The 16,450-nt window shown below is 41.6% G+C and overlaps 1 protein-coding gene across 1 annotated transcript in view; it reads right to left on the bottom strand.

Annotated features, from left to right (window-relative positions):
- Positions 1-10,664: 10,664 nt before the first annotated feature.
- Positions 10,665-16,450, bottom strand: part of LOC310773838 (rho GTPase-activating protein 6-like) — a gene marked incomplete at both ends in the record, with an annotated part of 167,868 nt that continues 162,082 nt past the window's right edge. Inside the window, 4 exons of the mRNA XM_083633807.1 lie at positions 10,665-11,236; positions 11,475-11,558; positions 11,856-12,106; positions 12,207-12,298. Of these exons, the coding sequence (XP_083489933.1) occupies positions 10,665-11,236; positions 11,475-11,558; positions 11,856-12,106; positions 12,207-12,298 (999 nt within the window). The remainder of the gene's footprint in view (positions 11,237-11,474; positions 11,559-11,855; positions 12,107-12,206; positions 12,299-16,450) is intronic.

Below are 16,450 nucleotides of genomic sequence, written 5' to 3'. Positions count from 1 at the left end.
AAGGGGGCTTAGCCCCCTCAGTTCAATTTTCGGCCCCCTCACTTGAAAAAAAAAAAAAAAAATTTTTTTTTAAAGAATAGTTAATCTATAAAGGCCAGTTAGGCAATGTTTGTACCTGACATGTTTAGGCTGCTGTTTCTGCAGTCTTCATCAAATTTGAGCAGTTTAAGTTGATGTAGGCTACCCCCTGTAAACATAGCTCTGTTGTTTCAGAATTGGCAGGGAAGCGCTATTTGCTTTGCTTTGGTTGTCACAAGGTGTCAGAGATGTAGCTATTTATTAAATTTGAACCTATGAACCCTTGAACCCTTGAACCATATTAATGCCTTAATCTGCTGCTGTGAAATAAATGTTTTATTTGATTTTGAATAGTAGTCTTTCTTGTGTTGTTATTGCGCTTTTCAGAGGTTATTATGGTTAAAAAGTCCAGAAATAGGCATAGCGGTTATATAACCTATGTTTTACGATATAAAAATATCATTAAAAAAAAAAGAAAAAATCAAAAAAAAACTGCCCCCTCGCCAGTTATAACAGCCCCCTCAGTCATTTCATCCTGGCGCCGGCCCTGCATCAGTGACACACAGTACACAGCAAGATGCTTAAACACACCATCAGTGATACAGTACACAGCAAGATGCTTAAACACACCATCAGTGACAGTACACAGTAAGACGCTTAAACACACCATCAGTGACACACAGTACACAGTAAGATGCTTCAACACACCATCAGTGACACACAGTACACAGTAAGACGCTTAAACACATCATCAGTGACACACAGTACACAGTAAGACGCTTAAACACACCATCAGTGACACACAGTACACAGCAAGATGCTTAAACACATCATCAGTGACACACAGTACACAGCAAGATGCTTAAACACACCATCATTGACACACAGTACACAGTAAGACGCTTAAACACACCATCAGCGACACACAGTACACAGTAAGACGCTTAAACACACCATCAGTGACACACAGTACACAGTAAGATGCTTAAACACACCATCAGCGACACACAGTACACAGTAAGATGCTTAAACACACCATCATTGACACACAGTGACAGTAAGACGCTTAAAGGAACACTCCGCCCATTTTCAACCAGCTTTGTATCATTAGAACATCAGTAGTATATCAGAAAACTGTAAACGGTTTTGAAGTCTGTCATTTAATTTGACAGTTATTGAGTATTAAAGTGTGGACCAGTGACATCACTGGTCCACACTAACTCAAATTAATAACTCATTAACTCAAATCAACTCTCAATAACTGTCAAACTAGATGAATGATGAATAGTTTGACAGTTATTGAGAGTTGATTTGAGTTAATGAGTTATTAATTTGAGTTAGTGTGGACCAGTGATGTCACTGGTCCACACTTTAACACTCAATAATTGTCAAATTAAATGACAGACTTCAAAACCGTTTACAGTTTTCTGATATACTACTGATGTTCTAATGATACAAAGCTGGTTGAAAATGGGCGGAGTGTTCCTTTAAACACACCATCAGTGACACACAGTGACAGTACACAGTAAGACGCTTAAACACACCATCAGTGATACACAGTACACAGTAAGATGCTTAAACACATCATCAGTGACACACAGTACACAGTAAGATGCTTAAACACATCATCAGTGACACACAGTACACAGCAAGATGCTTAAACACACCATCATTGACACACAGTACACAGTAAGACGCTTAAACACACCATCAGTGACACACAGTACACAGTAAGACGCTTAAACACACCATCAGCGACACACAGTACACAGTAAGATGCTTAAACACACCATCAGCGACACACAGTACACAGTAAGATGCTTAAACACACCATCAGCGACACACAGTACACAGTAAGATGCTTAAACACACCATCATTGACACACAGTGACAGTACACAGTAAGACGCTTAAACACACCATCAGTGACACACAGTACACAGTAAGACGCTTTTTTTCTTCTTTTTTTACAATTTTCAGAACAAAAACAGGCTCAGACAAAACAGAACAAAACAAAACAAAACAAAAACAAAAAAATATACACAGTAAGACACTTAAACACAATATCAGTGACACACAGTACACAGTAAGACACTTAAACACACCATCAGTGACACACAGTAGCTACACAGTAAGACGCTTTTTACGTTTTTTTTTTTTTTTTTTTTTTTACAATTTTCAGAACAAAAACAGACTCAGACAAAACAGAACAAAACAAAACAAAAACAAAAAAATATACACAGTAAGACGCTTAAACACACCATCATTGACACACAGTACACAGTAAGACACTTAAACACACCATCAGTGACACACAGTACACAGTAAGATGCTACAATGTTATTGTTGAGGAATGAAAGCTGGAATTGGATTGCAGCTCCTCGGCTCCGTCACACAGAGTGGGAGAGTTAAGTGGAAGGATGGAGCAGAAACGACAAGAAACAAAACGCTGCAGCTAATGAAAAGCTCCTCAGTGAGTGTATCTATGGGATATGCCAGAAAAGAATCAGATTATTTTTTAAGTAATCCAATTTTCTTCTTCTTCTGCTGCTGCTGCTGTTGGTATTATTATTTTTGCTGTTACACGTCCTCATATGACAGAATAAGCCGATTTTCAGTGATTCCCAAAATGACATGAGCGAAACAGTGCCTGCAGGTGATACGCCTCGCGTGGGACATGGATCATTTGAAAAATCTCACATCGGTTAACTTAAGGTTAGGCAACTAAAACAGCTTGGTTAAGGTTAGGCAACTAAAATAATTTGGTTAAGGCTAGGCAACTAAAAGAACTTGGTTAGGGTTAGGGTTTGGGCTACGGTTAAAAACGGACCACGTCATGACATAAACCAGGCTATTTCAATATCAGACTGTTGTTACATTAAAGACTGCCAAAGGGCCCCGCTACTTCCTGGTTACAGCTCCTGACCCTGGGGTACGCTGCACTGCACGCATGCACTTACTCACACGAACGCAAGAGGACGCTTTCATAAACATCGGCCATTTTAACTCCCTCTCTTTATAGCACATTTACACAACCACTGACTAACATCAATTAAAAGTCCAATCTTTTACCCCCCCCCCAGTTCACCAGTTTCGGGTCTATAACATAATTCTCATAAAATGATCTCATCAAACTTTCAAATGCCCCTTGTACCTCAGAATACCTGCCCATTTTACAGAATCAATGGATTTAAAACAGTAGTGTCATGTAGTACCAGTCTGTCAAGACAAAAAGACAAGAGAGAACCAATCTAATTAAATGAAAGCTATTAGTAGGATGATATAGTCCAATTTCAATTTGGCCCTTAAACATGATAATCTGCAGGATTTTCACTTGCCCATTATTACTATAGGGTATCGGCCCCTTCGCGCAGCAGGCTCGCCGCCACACGCAGTGGCGAGCCTGCTCTGCACAGTCATTGATGACATCACTGTCACTGATGATGTCACAATGCCTATGACATCACTGATGATGTCACAATACCTATGTCATCATCAGTGCCTATGACATCATCAGTGATGTCATAAGATGATTTTGGTCAATAATGATGTCACTGATGACATCATGATGATATCATAGACATTGTGACATCATCAGTGGGACAAAAATTGAAACAGACGATTTGCTCCCTTTTATATAAGGATTATCCATCTATAACACAACAGTGATTCGACCTACCGTATATCCAGTTCCGGAAAAGTTTCTACATTTGCTGTTTTAAACAGCCGGTGGGTGTCTGGTAGCTCTTTCCTAGGAAAAATCCTCTGCCGCCACGCAGGAAGTGATGCATTTTAAATTTGTGGTTTAATTTGGAAGAAGTCTTTAAACAGGCCTTGTAGGTGTGTGAGAAAAATTAATGTCCTCACTTTCCTCAAATGTCACTTCCCAGGTATAAAACTTTGGTCCTCACTAAGATAGCTGTACAAGAACACACGCATGCACGCACGCACACGCACACACACACACACACACACACACACACACACACACACACACACACACACACACACACACGGGTAACACCTCTTCGTTAATCCCATTACCTTTCAGAATGTGTCTAATGGTCTGCAAATAAGTTAATTTCAGCTCTCTCCGGCCTTTAAGGTGATGTCATTATTTTGCTAATTATTTTGAGAATTAAAAGTCAAAAGCCACAAAATATTTCAATCTCCTTCTGTCCTTTTTTCTGCTTCCTTTTAGCTCAGACTTCAGTCCTCTGCTCTCCCTCCAACCAATCTAGTTTGCAATAGAGCCAGAGAAATAATAGTATGGTACATTTGGCCTTGAGAGGCATTGGTGCCCATACAAAACTTTATAGCTCTATATTCAAGGCTCTAGATTGACCTCTAGTGGTAAAACAGGGACATTACACCAAATGCACTGAAAGCGCACCAGAGAGTATTTCTTTTCATTTTTCATTCGTTTTCTGTATTGTAGTCTTTCAGATGAGTGTTCCCACTGTCACAGACTGGTTCAATTAAGGACAATTAATGAAAAAAGACTCAAACACAGAGTGGCAATCTCTCATGCTGGCTGCTCAGAAGAAGTCCAGAGGCCCTCTGGACTTCTTCTGAGCTCACCCTCAGAAGGAGAGGCCACCCTCGATCTTGGTCTTGTCTCGGTCTCGGGTTAGGTGGTCTCGACTCCAACACTACCAGAGGGGGAATCAAATAAACACAAACATCAAAAGCCAATGGCACACCAATCAACCAACTGTTGGATAATGTTTGATTAGTGTGTCATGGTAGCCTGATAGTGCCATGGCTAAACACAGACAAACTTGAACATGTAGATTCTGACCAAACATCTCCAAACAAGAACACCAAACAAACACGTCTGTGTGTGTTGTAGAATGTTTGATTGGTGTGCCATGGAATTAATAGGGTGCTGGGCCACAATGGACCGTCGTCTGATGGCCCTTCAGCTTTGGTTTCTGGAGGCTGTGGGTTGTTTTTCTACAATAATCATTTGGTGTATCAGTGATGGTGGTGGAAAATGCGGTGTCAGGACCGTATGCTCAATCAACGGGGGTAGGCTAGCCATACTGACTACCATGCATTGTGCTAAGCTAACTAGCGCTCGATATTTTTCTATCGATATCACACCTGTCTAATTCAATTGGCCAGTTTTGAGCGTGCTTTAATTTAATTGACCAGCCACTGCAGTAACGAGCTTTGAGTACCTTGCTTCCACCTCTGTTTTATTTAGCTTAGCTAGCTTGCAGTCAAACTGCAGGCAGCAAGTTTACCTGCTGTTGCTTGGCAACTCCTGGTGCAATCCTGAGGGAACTGTTTTGTTTTAGTTTTTTTGGGCAGAGACCAAATAACAGATAGAAAGCATCTGTTGTCTGAAATTATTGCTTTGTTAAATATTGTACATTTTTTGTATAAAAGCAATATCGCGTGCTCGCCTCAACTGTTGAGTAATTGTGCGCCGCCGCCATGTAGGACCGCCGGCGGCCGCTGGCTGCCTTATTATTATTATAGCGTAAGATACTATAGGCTAATTCAGCCATGTTATACTATGCCATATTATAATTAAGCAATATATCACGAGAGCAAGTGTGTTGTGGTGAATATATCCCGCTGATAAGCTGTTATCCCACGAGGCCGCAGGCCGAGTGGGATAACAGCTTATCAGCGGGATATATTCCACAACACACGCTGCTCGAGTGCTATATTGCTTTTATAAAACGGTTTCCAAGTATAATAATATAATAATAATAATACTATAAGTCCGACTGGCATCGTATTCTGATAGAGTCAGTTGAAACACTACTGTAAGGCGGGACCTCTAGCAAGAAGATAGACGTGCGGGTGATTTGATTGGATCGTTCTGGAGACTGAAGTCGACATTGGCCAATCCTGGCGCTTGCTGAGAGCTTTTTGCAAAGCTCGACACCAGAGCCGTATGCCGACACCAAGTAACGTTACGTCTTATTTAGAAATGCGGGGTTAAGAGTGAGGGCGCGCGAGAGAGGGGTTAAGACATTAGCCCGCGTCTATTCTTGTACAAAACATCATTTTCTGCGAAGTATTAGTAAAGTTATAAGCGAAGATCGATTCACAAGGATCTGAAAGCTGTCTCCGCCATTTTGTTTTTGAGGTAACCAAAGCCTAAGAGAGTTGCGCCATCATGCGTCTGGCTGCAAGCGAGTAGCTTTTTGTTTTGACACTACTGTAAGGCGGGACCTCTAGCAAGAAGATAGACGTGCGGGTGATTTGATTGGATCGTTCTGGAGACTGAAGTTGACATTGGCCAATCCTGGCGCTTGCTGAGAAGCTGAGAGCTTTCTGGAAAGCCCAACACGGAGCTCGAGCGCAGAGCTGCTTTTTAGTAAGAGAGTTGCCATGGCAACCAATAACCCATGGCCATGGGTTATTGAACTCGGTTACTGGAATTATACAATGGCTGTGAACCAATCAGATTGCTTGATTTGAGAGAGCCGTTTTATAATGTTAAATAGGCTGTTATATTATACCATTCTGTATTATGACATACCATGATACTACTATATGACATACTGAAGATGGAAATATTGTTACTGTATTGTTATTGTATTATTAATGAGAAATAGTTGACTAGATTGCTGATTGCTGTAACCAACACATAAGGTCTGAAAAGTATTACAGAGCTGTTTTTTCATGTCCTTCTGAGGAGCATGCCCCCAACCTAGTAGTCACTCAAATGCAGGAAATTTGTTCAAAAGTAACAGAAAATAATCAGTTACTGTACAATACTTTTATATTGCGACAACCCTGCATACTGCACTACTAGGCTATACTATATTTACACTTATGACATACTGTGCTATGATATACTAGTCTTTTTTAATTATTCATTAGCCTAATTATAATGTTTTGTTATGTTGTTTATTTAACCAGTCTCAAATGTGGGTTGCTGCTGTGACAATTGAATTCCCTCTTGATTAAATAAAGTATCTGTCCATTATCTACACAGTGTAGCCTACAATATAGTTAATATACTGTTTCATAGTACTGCACACAATTCAGAGAGAGCTATAAGTGCCACACATCCAAACATGCAGTCAGGGGCTTCCTTCAAACCTGGAATTGTACCTTGAAAATACCTGATCTGCATACAATTCAAAACTCCCTAAAAGCATTCACTCCAACAGCAAGAGTCAACTTTATCATGTTTAATTCCATCATAGCATATTGATGACAACAGGCAGTACAAAAGCAGTTACCAGACATTCCATCACAACTTGGACCCAGTTGACCCCACCACAAACAAAACAAAAACATCATAGCACTAAGTTAATCTTAGTTTCATAGTGAAGTCGAAAAGACACAGATGATCTTAGAGCAATATGCTTCGGGGAAACAAACCTTGGGCCATACAAGTTTGGTGTTTTTTTTCTTCCTTTTTTCTTTTCTTTTTTGAATAAAAAACTGTTACATTGTACATTATTTATATATTACAATACTCAACAGACAACAAAGTAATACAAAAATGTTTGCAAAATATGAACTATTAACTCATGAACTTGAGCAATGTATGGGGAGGAATTAAGGGAAAGACCTATGGCACATTTAACTCCACACACTGTACAGAAAAAGGTGCTTATAATCACAAACTGCTGTAAGCATAAATTCTAATCACAGATTGATCCTGTTTAATAAACTGCTTTTCACCATGGAAAGAATGAAGACTGGCTGTATTGTTATGCTAGAATGTAGCATAACGATACGCTCTAGCTAGAGTCTAACTCTAGCAGCTAGAGTACACGGTCTGACAATAGATGGCGCCATAACCTTGCCACAATCTTTCCAAGTCAACATCATTGTGGTTGCAATGCTCTTATTCCATTGTCTCACATACAAGTGACAAACAAATCAAAGCCATGTAAATATATATATATATATCATGTGTCGAGAGATTGAATGCTGAAGTGACAAAAGAAAAGAAAAAAACAAACAAATACAGTATCATACCACAACTTGAGAAAATGTGAATATTTGCCAGCAAATACCCACTCACTATGACATTTGAGAAGATTTGGGCAGGTTTGGTTGTGGGTGTAGACGCTACAAAATGACAGATAATCACACATGTTGATCCCACCTTATTCAACCACAACATTTGATTGGATTTGTTGAGGGGAAAATATCAGCAAACTACTTTTTTGTGTTTAATTTCAGCACCTCAGTTCCATAAAACAAAAATCCATAACAGCATCACTAGAATCCATTATGGATGATCACTACTTCACTTCCTACCTCCATTCGTTTATGTTCTTTGATATAATAAAGAAAAATATTGGTGTCCACATTTATCAAGCCTCTCAGACAGGAAATGTTAGTCTGCAACCGGTTTTAATATTCAGTCTAGTGTGAAAATTATAACAATATCCAATGGACCAGTTGATATCATCATACTTACCTCTAAGTATGTTGTTAATAAGGCCATTCTGGATCTGGAGCCTTACTGATAAAAATGTCTTTTGATCAAGTTTGATGCTAGAAATGTGCATACTTTAAGCAGAAACGAATGGAAAAATATCGTTATTCCAAATTTTAAATTCCAAATTGTAGTCCATTAACTGATTTGATTTGGGTCAAATTTCGCAAATAATTATTGTGTTTGTCTTAACCAGATGCACAGTATGTCATACAAAATGAAAGGTTTATATAAAATCACAGCAAAACATTTCTATGTCAATTTACTGCAGTATACTTTGATGTGATTGACAATTAGTCACTATTTGAATTGTCCTGATGCAGTAAATCCCATCAGGCCTTCCAAGAAGGTTAAAACTATTTTTTGGAAAATGCTATTTGGCTGACAAATATCTGACATCCACACATCTTAGAGATATGAGACTCCTATGTACTGTAGATACTACTATAGTGCAAGGAAATTATTTGAATCTATCGAGAAATGCATGTGCAGTTATTTTCTTGAATCAGGTACACGCAACTGGAAAAATTATGATACGACCAACGTGAAGATGAAATCCAAGTACATTGTTATGACTGAGACTCCTGTACTTTGCTGAAATACTTGATGAACTCCTATCAGTTACCCAAGTTCTTGAGGCTTCTTAGCCATGAACAATTGAGTCAAATAGACAAACACAACTGTACGATAAATATCCTGAAGTAAGAGACATTGGCACATGATTCCTGCAGTGCAGGTGGCAAGAGCACATCAAAGCAAACTTCTAGCCTAGTGCTTCATAGTTAAGGCCTTGACATACTTCCGCGTCAAACCCCTCGCCGAATGTGCCGAGAGGTGCGACGCGGTCGGCGAGCCTGCCGGTGCAGCCTGCCGGCACAGCTCCTCGAAAATGTGACTCGACGCAGCTGACGCGAACAGCGCGAGTATAATATAATGTAGATGCGGAGATAACAGGAGAGAGTGAAGTATATACTACATTCTCTCCTTGGGCTAACTTCTAGTCATTGAAATCCTAGTGAAATCACACAATTTACTCATTTTGCTGGGGGCTCCCCTGCGACACCTCGTCAAGCTGACGTTCGAGTATATGGGACCAGCTGGCGCCGGCAAGGCTCCAAGTCGAGGCGGACGCTGAAGTACTGTATACAGTATATAAGCATTTGAACAGAAGTGAAAAGTGAGGGATTTTACATTCAATATTAAAGAAGGGGGGGGAAACAGCAGTCTGACATAAACAACATTTAGACTGCCTATGAAAGGGCTGAATTACTTTTAGGTAGATTGACAAAGTATATACTTTACATTTAAATTTACATTTATATTTGTATATACAAATGTTGACAAATGGTCTTCCCGTTAAAACATTCTCTGACCTTGAACGTAACTCGACATTTGATCGTCTCACACAGCTGTGGATGAGCTACATTACCAGTACGCACACAAAAATTCTACATTTAGCAGCAATTACTAATGCGTACAACTTGGTGTCTGCACGGTACAAAAATAAAAATGAAAATAAAAGGTCGGACAAAACAACCAAGATAGGGAAGAAACAAACTTTTGTTCTTTCCTATTATCTGTTACCTCTCTATCTTTGAGATATAAGATTACGTATACTCATGGTCATGGTAACATTCAGGAAAGTTGGGAACAGATAATTTCCAACGTAACTTTTGAGGTATTTCTGGTGGACATTTTTTCTTCTTCTTCCCCCAACTCAAGATATAATTGTGGAGAAAACAAATGTGTGGCAAGGAACAGGACTGATCTCTGAACATCAACTGTAGCTCCACACAAAACAAGAAATACTAGTGGCTCTTGAATGTAAAAAAGTCTGTGTAAGGCAGCAGCTGCACACGTAAACAAACACCATGGCATGAGGACGGAAGGCGTGGGTGAAGGGATGGCTGGATGGATGGATGATGAATGGATGATGAGAGGATGATGGATGAATGGATGAATGGATGGATGGATGGATTGATTGATTGAATCTGTGATAAAGAAATTATGGCGCAAAGTATAGCTGGATACTTGAAGGGAAGGCAGCATGGACGGCAAATGAAACCGGATAGGAGGACAGGTGGATATGGTGCAAGCGGAGAGATGTTTTGATGGCAAGAGGGTAAGCATACGGAGTGATTGTCAAAGGGGGTGGTAGCATGTGTTTTGATCATGCCATTGATCGGCTGGTGGAGTGGCTAACCGCAGTCAAAGATCCACGCTCACACCAGCGTCTCAGGCAGCGTGTCCGCATTGTCCGAAGACAGCAACTGCCAGATCTGCCACCGGTCCCTCTGCCAGTCCTGCCACTCCGGGGTCATTGGCACCATTTGGGTCTCTGTCGTTGAGGCCGAGGAGTCAGTCGCAGCTGGCCTCTCAGGCTGCAGAGGGGGCCGCTGAGCCGTGGCGAGTTGAGGTGAACTCTGAGAACTAGCCAGTCGATGTTGGGCGTTATATGGAGGGGGAAAGCGGCTATCGTTGAGCGTTGCGGGGCCATCGTCTGCAATGTTCGGCAACCCTTGAGGTCTGGAGGCGGGGTTAACCACGTGTCCGGTTCCTCGCGAGGCGCCCGATTGGCTGTTGAGGTGCAAGGGCGCGGAGGCGTTGAGGTTGAGCTGGAGGCGTGGGCGAGGGCTGGAGCACACCCGAGTCACAGGGGGGTGGGCTCTGCACTCGGCCACCGCTGACACGTTCTGAGTCCGTCGTACCATTGGCTGCTGCCGGCCGTCGCCGTGGAGACCGTCGAGACCCTCCTGCGAGCTGCGGGAGCTTCCCTCTGACATGTTGCCGGAACCTGGGAAAACAAGAACATCAGTAATGTCAGTGGAATTAATTGCTTTTTAATGGATAAAGAAAAATACACACTTTCACAATTTCTCTAATTGATGTGGGGGGGAGTTTCAAATTGAATTGTTGTTGTTGTTGTTGTTGTTGTTGTTGTTGTTGTTGTTGTTGTTGTTACTGCAATATCAGTACTATGATCCTAAAATTCTGCGCGACCAATCAATTATGATTTCATCTAAGCTGTTTACCTGTGTATGATTGGTCCTTGAGTGTTGGTTTCAGGGTAGTGTGCCACGCCCCCCAAATGTTAACATGCTCTTCTAATATGGTGTCTGATGGAAACAAAAGAGAAGGGTCACCCTCCTCATCAGAACTATCATGATCGTAATGCAATCACAACATCTACAAGCACCTTTAGAAACCATACAGGTAACCCCAAAGTAAAATATCTGCCTGTGCTGTGCTGGCATTTTCGTGTATTGTGTTTGATCTATATTGCTCAAAGTACATTGCCTGCATGCATGAATGAAATAGATAGGTAGATATCTTTGACGATAAAGAATATCTTAATGTGATATCAATGTCAGATCAAAGCTAGTATTGTAAGCCACAGGTGCTTTAAGACTTACCTTTGGCAGCCCAGGCGTTGGCTCCAGGCTCCCTGCCCCGGCCGGCCACCTGCCCCACCAGGGTGTACTGTTCTGGGACACGGAAGAGCGGCTCGCTCCCCGGACTCCCTGGTTCTCCTCTACGCTCGCTCAGGATGGGCGAGTTGTTGTCGTAAGGGGAGACCTCGCCGCTGGACGCCTTGTTGGAGTCACTGGAGGAGCGGCACTCACTCAGGGTGAAGGGCTCCTCCGATTGCAGCAGGTCTGGACTCCTGGAGAGAGAGAGAGTATATCTGGGTGACCTCAACAGAGAGAGAGAGAGAGAGAGAGTCTGACCACACACATGCATGCATTTCCACATCTGTAACTCACTGTGATGCTTTTCGCCGCAGCAGGTAGTCCACCACATCTGGATCAGTCTCCAACAGACTCATCAAAACCTCGTTCTGCAGATCCGGAGGCACCTAAACAATTGCCAACATGTACAAAGCAAGACATGTTAACTGTTAACTGTCTCTTCCAATTAAAATGCATTTATTGTCATGGCATGCATGATGCTCATAATAGACTTTAAAAACAACTTTGACAGTCGGCAGGTGCATTGAAGCAGAATCCTAATAAAAAAAAGATGTAGCTATAAAATCATGTTGTCAATCAATATATATATATATGTATATATGGACATATATATATATATATATATATATATATATATATATATATATATATATATATATATATATATATATGTATATATGGACATATATATATATATATATATATATATATATATATATATATATATATATATATATATATATATATATATATATATATATATATATATATATGCAGTTGCTATCAATGTGCTTAGAAGAGCAACAATTTTCCTTCGTCTGATATCTGGGGATTCAGGAATTTTCTGACCTGATCCTCTTCCAGACAGAGGTTGTGGACCCCTATTAAAAGAAGTCGAAACTGATTTCCCTTCTGTACTGAAGCAAATTCCAGTGGGCAGACTGTGACAATAAAACGCACTTCTAATGGGTAAACCTCCTGCCTCTGTTACCTAACAGACCATAAATCCAGATAGGCCCTTATCAGACCTGGATCTCTTACAGCATTTCCTTTTCATTCATTCTATTTTCATTAAAAAAACACACATTGCCCAATGTTTCCACCCTAACTTTCCCTTCATAAAAACAAAGAAGTTGCCCTGGTGGCACAGCAGCCTAAAGTGCATGTCGGTGCTGACAGCCTAATCTGAGCAGGGGAATAACAGGAGAGACATGGAGGATTCTGAAGGTGGTTACAAGGGAAAAACAGCTTGTGGTAGGATAATTCCTTGAATGTGTGTTTGGCAAACTGACTGTTTCCAGTGCACGTCTCTTCTCTTCAGATGATTAATTGAATTCTTGCTCATCTAACTTTGTGGATTATGATGCAGTAATACGTTGACAAAAGTTGAACCCTGTCCAACTGTCTGTGAGTGACAGGCTTTGCCATAACTTTGATAGACTCTGGGCCTTCAGAGGGTTATAAAACAACTTTTAGACATCATTCATGTCACTTCAGATGTTTACGAATCTGTTTCTGCTCACTAAGATCGAGCAAGTCCATCCCAATTCACTCTATACGATTAATAGGTCTCCATTGGCTTCCTGCAGGAATGTAAGCCTGAGGGAACGGCAGTGGCAGATTACAAAACATTACGGGATAAGCTTTCGGACCTGGAATGACCTGGAGTGCCTGTCTGCACCTCTGACAATCCCAGGAACAGAAAGGAACAAACCAACCAACCAAGCAGTGATCCATGCAAAATCAGGACCTCTTCTGACGCATCGCCATAGGATTTCATGACAGCATTCTCCACTTCATTTTGGAAAAAGTTCTAAGCAGAGGTGCTATCTAGAGAAGTGGGGGAACGCACATATGGGGAACACCTGCACACGCACAGGTCCCAACAACCCCCCCCCCACGCACGCACACACGCTAACGTTCACGTAGCCTATTCATTAATTAATCGTTCGGGCAATCGCTTATATCAACGAATTAAACAAGCAAACTCCCGGATTCCTCAAGTGCTGCAAACCACTGTCACTGACACACAACTTAACTAATTGTGTCCTGTAGCCCATGACATTTGCAGCTCTGAAACTAAAAGACGTATATGGGCACAGCTGAGCAGACTCAGCAGTCAGTTATCAACACAAACAGCTAAACAATCTCTCAACCAGCGATCACACAAGCTGCACAAGGCATTGATCATCATTTGGCATGGCGGCCGGCATTTTTAGAATTTTGTGGCGAATTCTGGCGATGCAAATTGCAATGGGCTGATTAACGCTAACTTTTGATTCAACCGTGTTGAAAAGAAACACGCTTTTAACAGTTTCTTCATGCTTGTAAAAGTACCTTTTTAACAGCTTGTCCGAAAAATTAAAGGATGTTTGGCTGCCTTTTTCATCTTTACTTGTTAACACGTTCAGTGCCAGCGACGCCATATGGCGTCATTAGAAATTTACCGTACAGTGCCAGCGACGCCAAATGGCGTCATAACTCCAAATTGTTTTTTTGACGGGGGGGTGTCGATCTAAGCTTCTTACGTCGCCTCTAACAATATTGTAGCTATTGGAGGTCGATAACCTATTTTACAAACCCATTAGGTGGCGACAGCACTCTCCTGATCAGAGAAAAAGGAGCCAAACACACAGAAATAGTCACTGGGAAAAAGGAGGAAATCGCATCGCATCCGTCCGTATGCATCGACGTGCAGAAGCACAACGAGCACAACGCCAGCTGTGCCCAGAGCAGCAGCATCCGCTGTCACAACTGAGCACCTTCATGTACGCTGCAAACAGCACATTCACATAATCAGCATTATTATTCCGAACTGGAAGCATGCCAGCCCGTGACAAACACACGCGGAACCAAAAAGCTGAATATCGCGCACCATTCACTGTGTGTGCGCAGCAAACTCAGCAGAGACTGAGAGCCACCAGACACATAAGACACACCCAGGAGGCGTGTGCAGTTGAGGGGGGGGGGGGGGGGGGGGAGCACGGAGAGCAGCAGAGCAGCATACACTTCACCCAGACAGACCCAGACATCAGAAAATTAGCTTCAGAGTCAGAGATGTGCTTGAAATGTTTAATTTCACAAAAGGCTCGTTATCTCAGCTCGTAGAAAAAAAGGTATGTTTTTCGTTCAATCAGGCTATCTTCTCCGGCTCATAACTAAAGAACGGAAAATGGGATCAATAAACTTTTTTTTGCAGGTGATAGAAGAGAGTCTCATCGTTATTTGTGCGTGTTCAGTGTTTACATAGTAATTATTAAAAAAATTATATGACTGTTTTAAAATGCATTGCGGCCTATGTGGCACAGCAAGCAACCTTTTGCCCAAGGGCCGTGGCACTGAAAGTGTTAAAGTGAGGTAGGCTACTGGGGGGAAAAAATATATTTTGATGCTGAAAAAGCCAGTAGCCTAGCTGTTTCAGTATAGCTTTTATTAAACTGAGGTTTCCCCCGCGCTGTAGCTAGTTAAGGTGGAATGTTTCCTTTTCCTTCAAGCCACGAGTTGATGCTGTGTGAGTCATTCAGCCCACCTTAAATATAGTTAAGGTGGAATGTTTCCTTCTTTCTTCAAGCCGCGAGTTGATGCTGTGTGAATAATTCAGCCCACCTTAAATATAGGACGAATGACAACGTTGCCAAGTTTCACTCGTTTTATTGGCTCGACATGCACACACACACTGACACACACAAAACACCCGTTGGAGAAGTATGGGAACGCCGTTCCCCCCCCCCGTTCTACCGGCACTACACCTATGGTTCTAAGTATCTTGGGAGCGGGGGAGTAGGCTATTCGATGTTCATTGTTGACTTAGTTGCAAGCCAGTGACTGCAATGACTTCCCTTGCTTAGAGATTGTGCTATCCTGTCATCCAAATCTTCAAGATAACATTCAGAAACAAAAATGGCAAAGTCTGAGGAGGAAAGGAAACATGGTGTTGTGACAACTGCAAGATCAGTAACAGTGGAAAACAATATGCGGGCTAACAAGTAGGCAACTGTGAAATCGCACAAATCAAGATGAAAGGTTGTTTCTTGAGAAAATAAACAAATAAAACTTTTTTCACTTTTCTTTTCATAATACGCAAGTTTAGATGTTGAAGAATGTACTCAATATAACAAACCGTTTAGGATCACTAAATACTTATAATTTGTTAGCAACAAAGGGCGTGTGTCCATGTGGCATCTGTTCCTGGCAGTTAAACCCTGGAAGTACACTGGGGAGCGCTGGAAAGTACACAGGTGCCCGCATTGGAAATAACTGAGAAAAGACGCTGGGGCTTAGCAAAAGAAGCTATATTGACACAGGTCCTAAGCCTGTTCAGGGCAAACCAAGCTTGTTCACCAACCTTCAGGGCAATCTTCTCTGAATGTTGCTTGAACATGAACATACAGTATTTTCAGATTTCAAGTATTTACGACAAGTGTTGCTGGAGTTTATGACCTCCTGAGACCTTTCCCCATGCACCTCGGAAGTAGCCGAGTCTATAAATCCCCCCCCCCCATATGAAGCACATAAGGCAGGATTTACCCCGCCTTGCT

Source organism: Poromitra crassiceps, assembly GCF_964638095.1.
Source record: "Poromitra crassiceps genome assembly, chromosome: 3".
Lineage (NCBI taxonomy): Eukaryota > Metazoa > Chordata > Actinopteri > Beryciformes > Melamphaidae > Poromitra > Poromitra crassiceps.
Note: the sequence above shows the minus strand (reverse complement) of the source record. Positions and strands in the feature narration are given on the sequence as shown.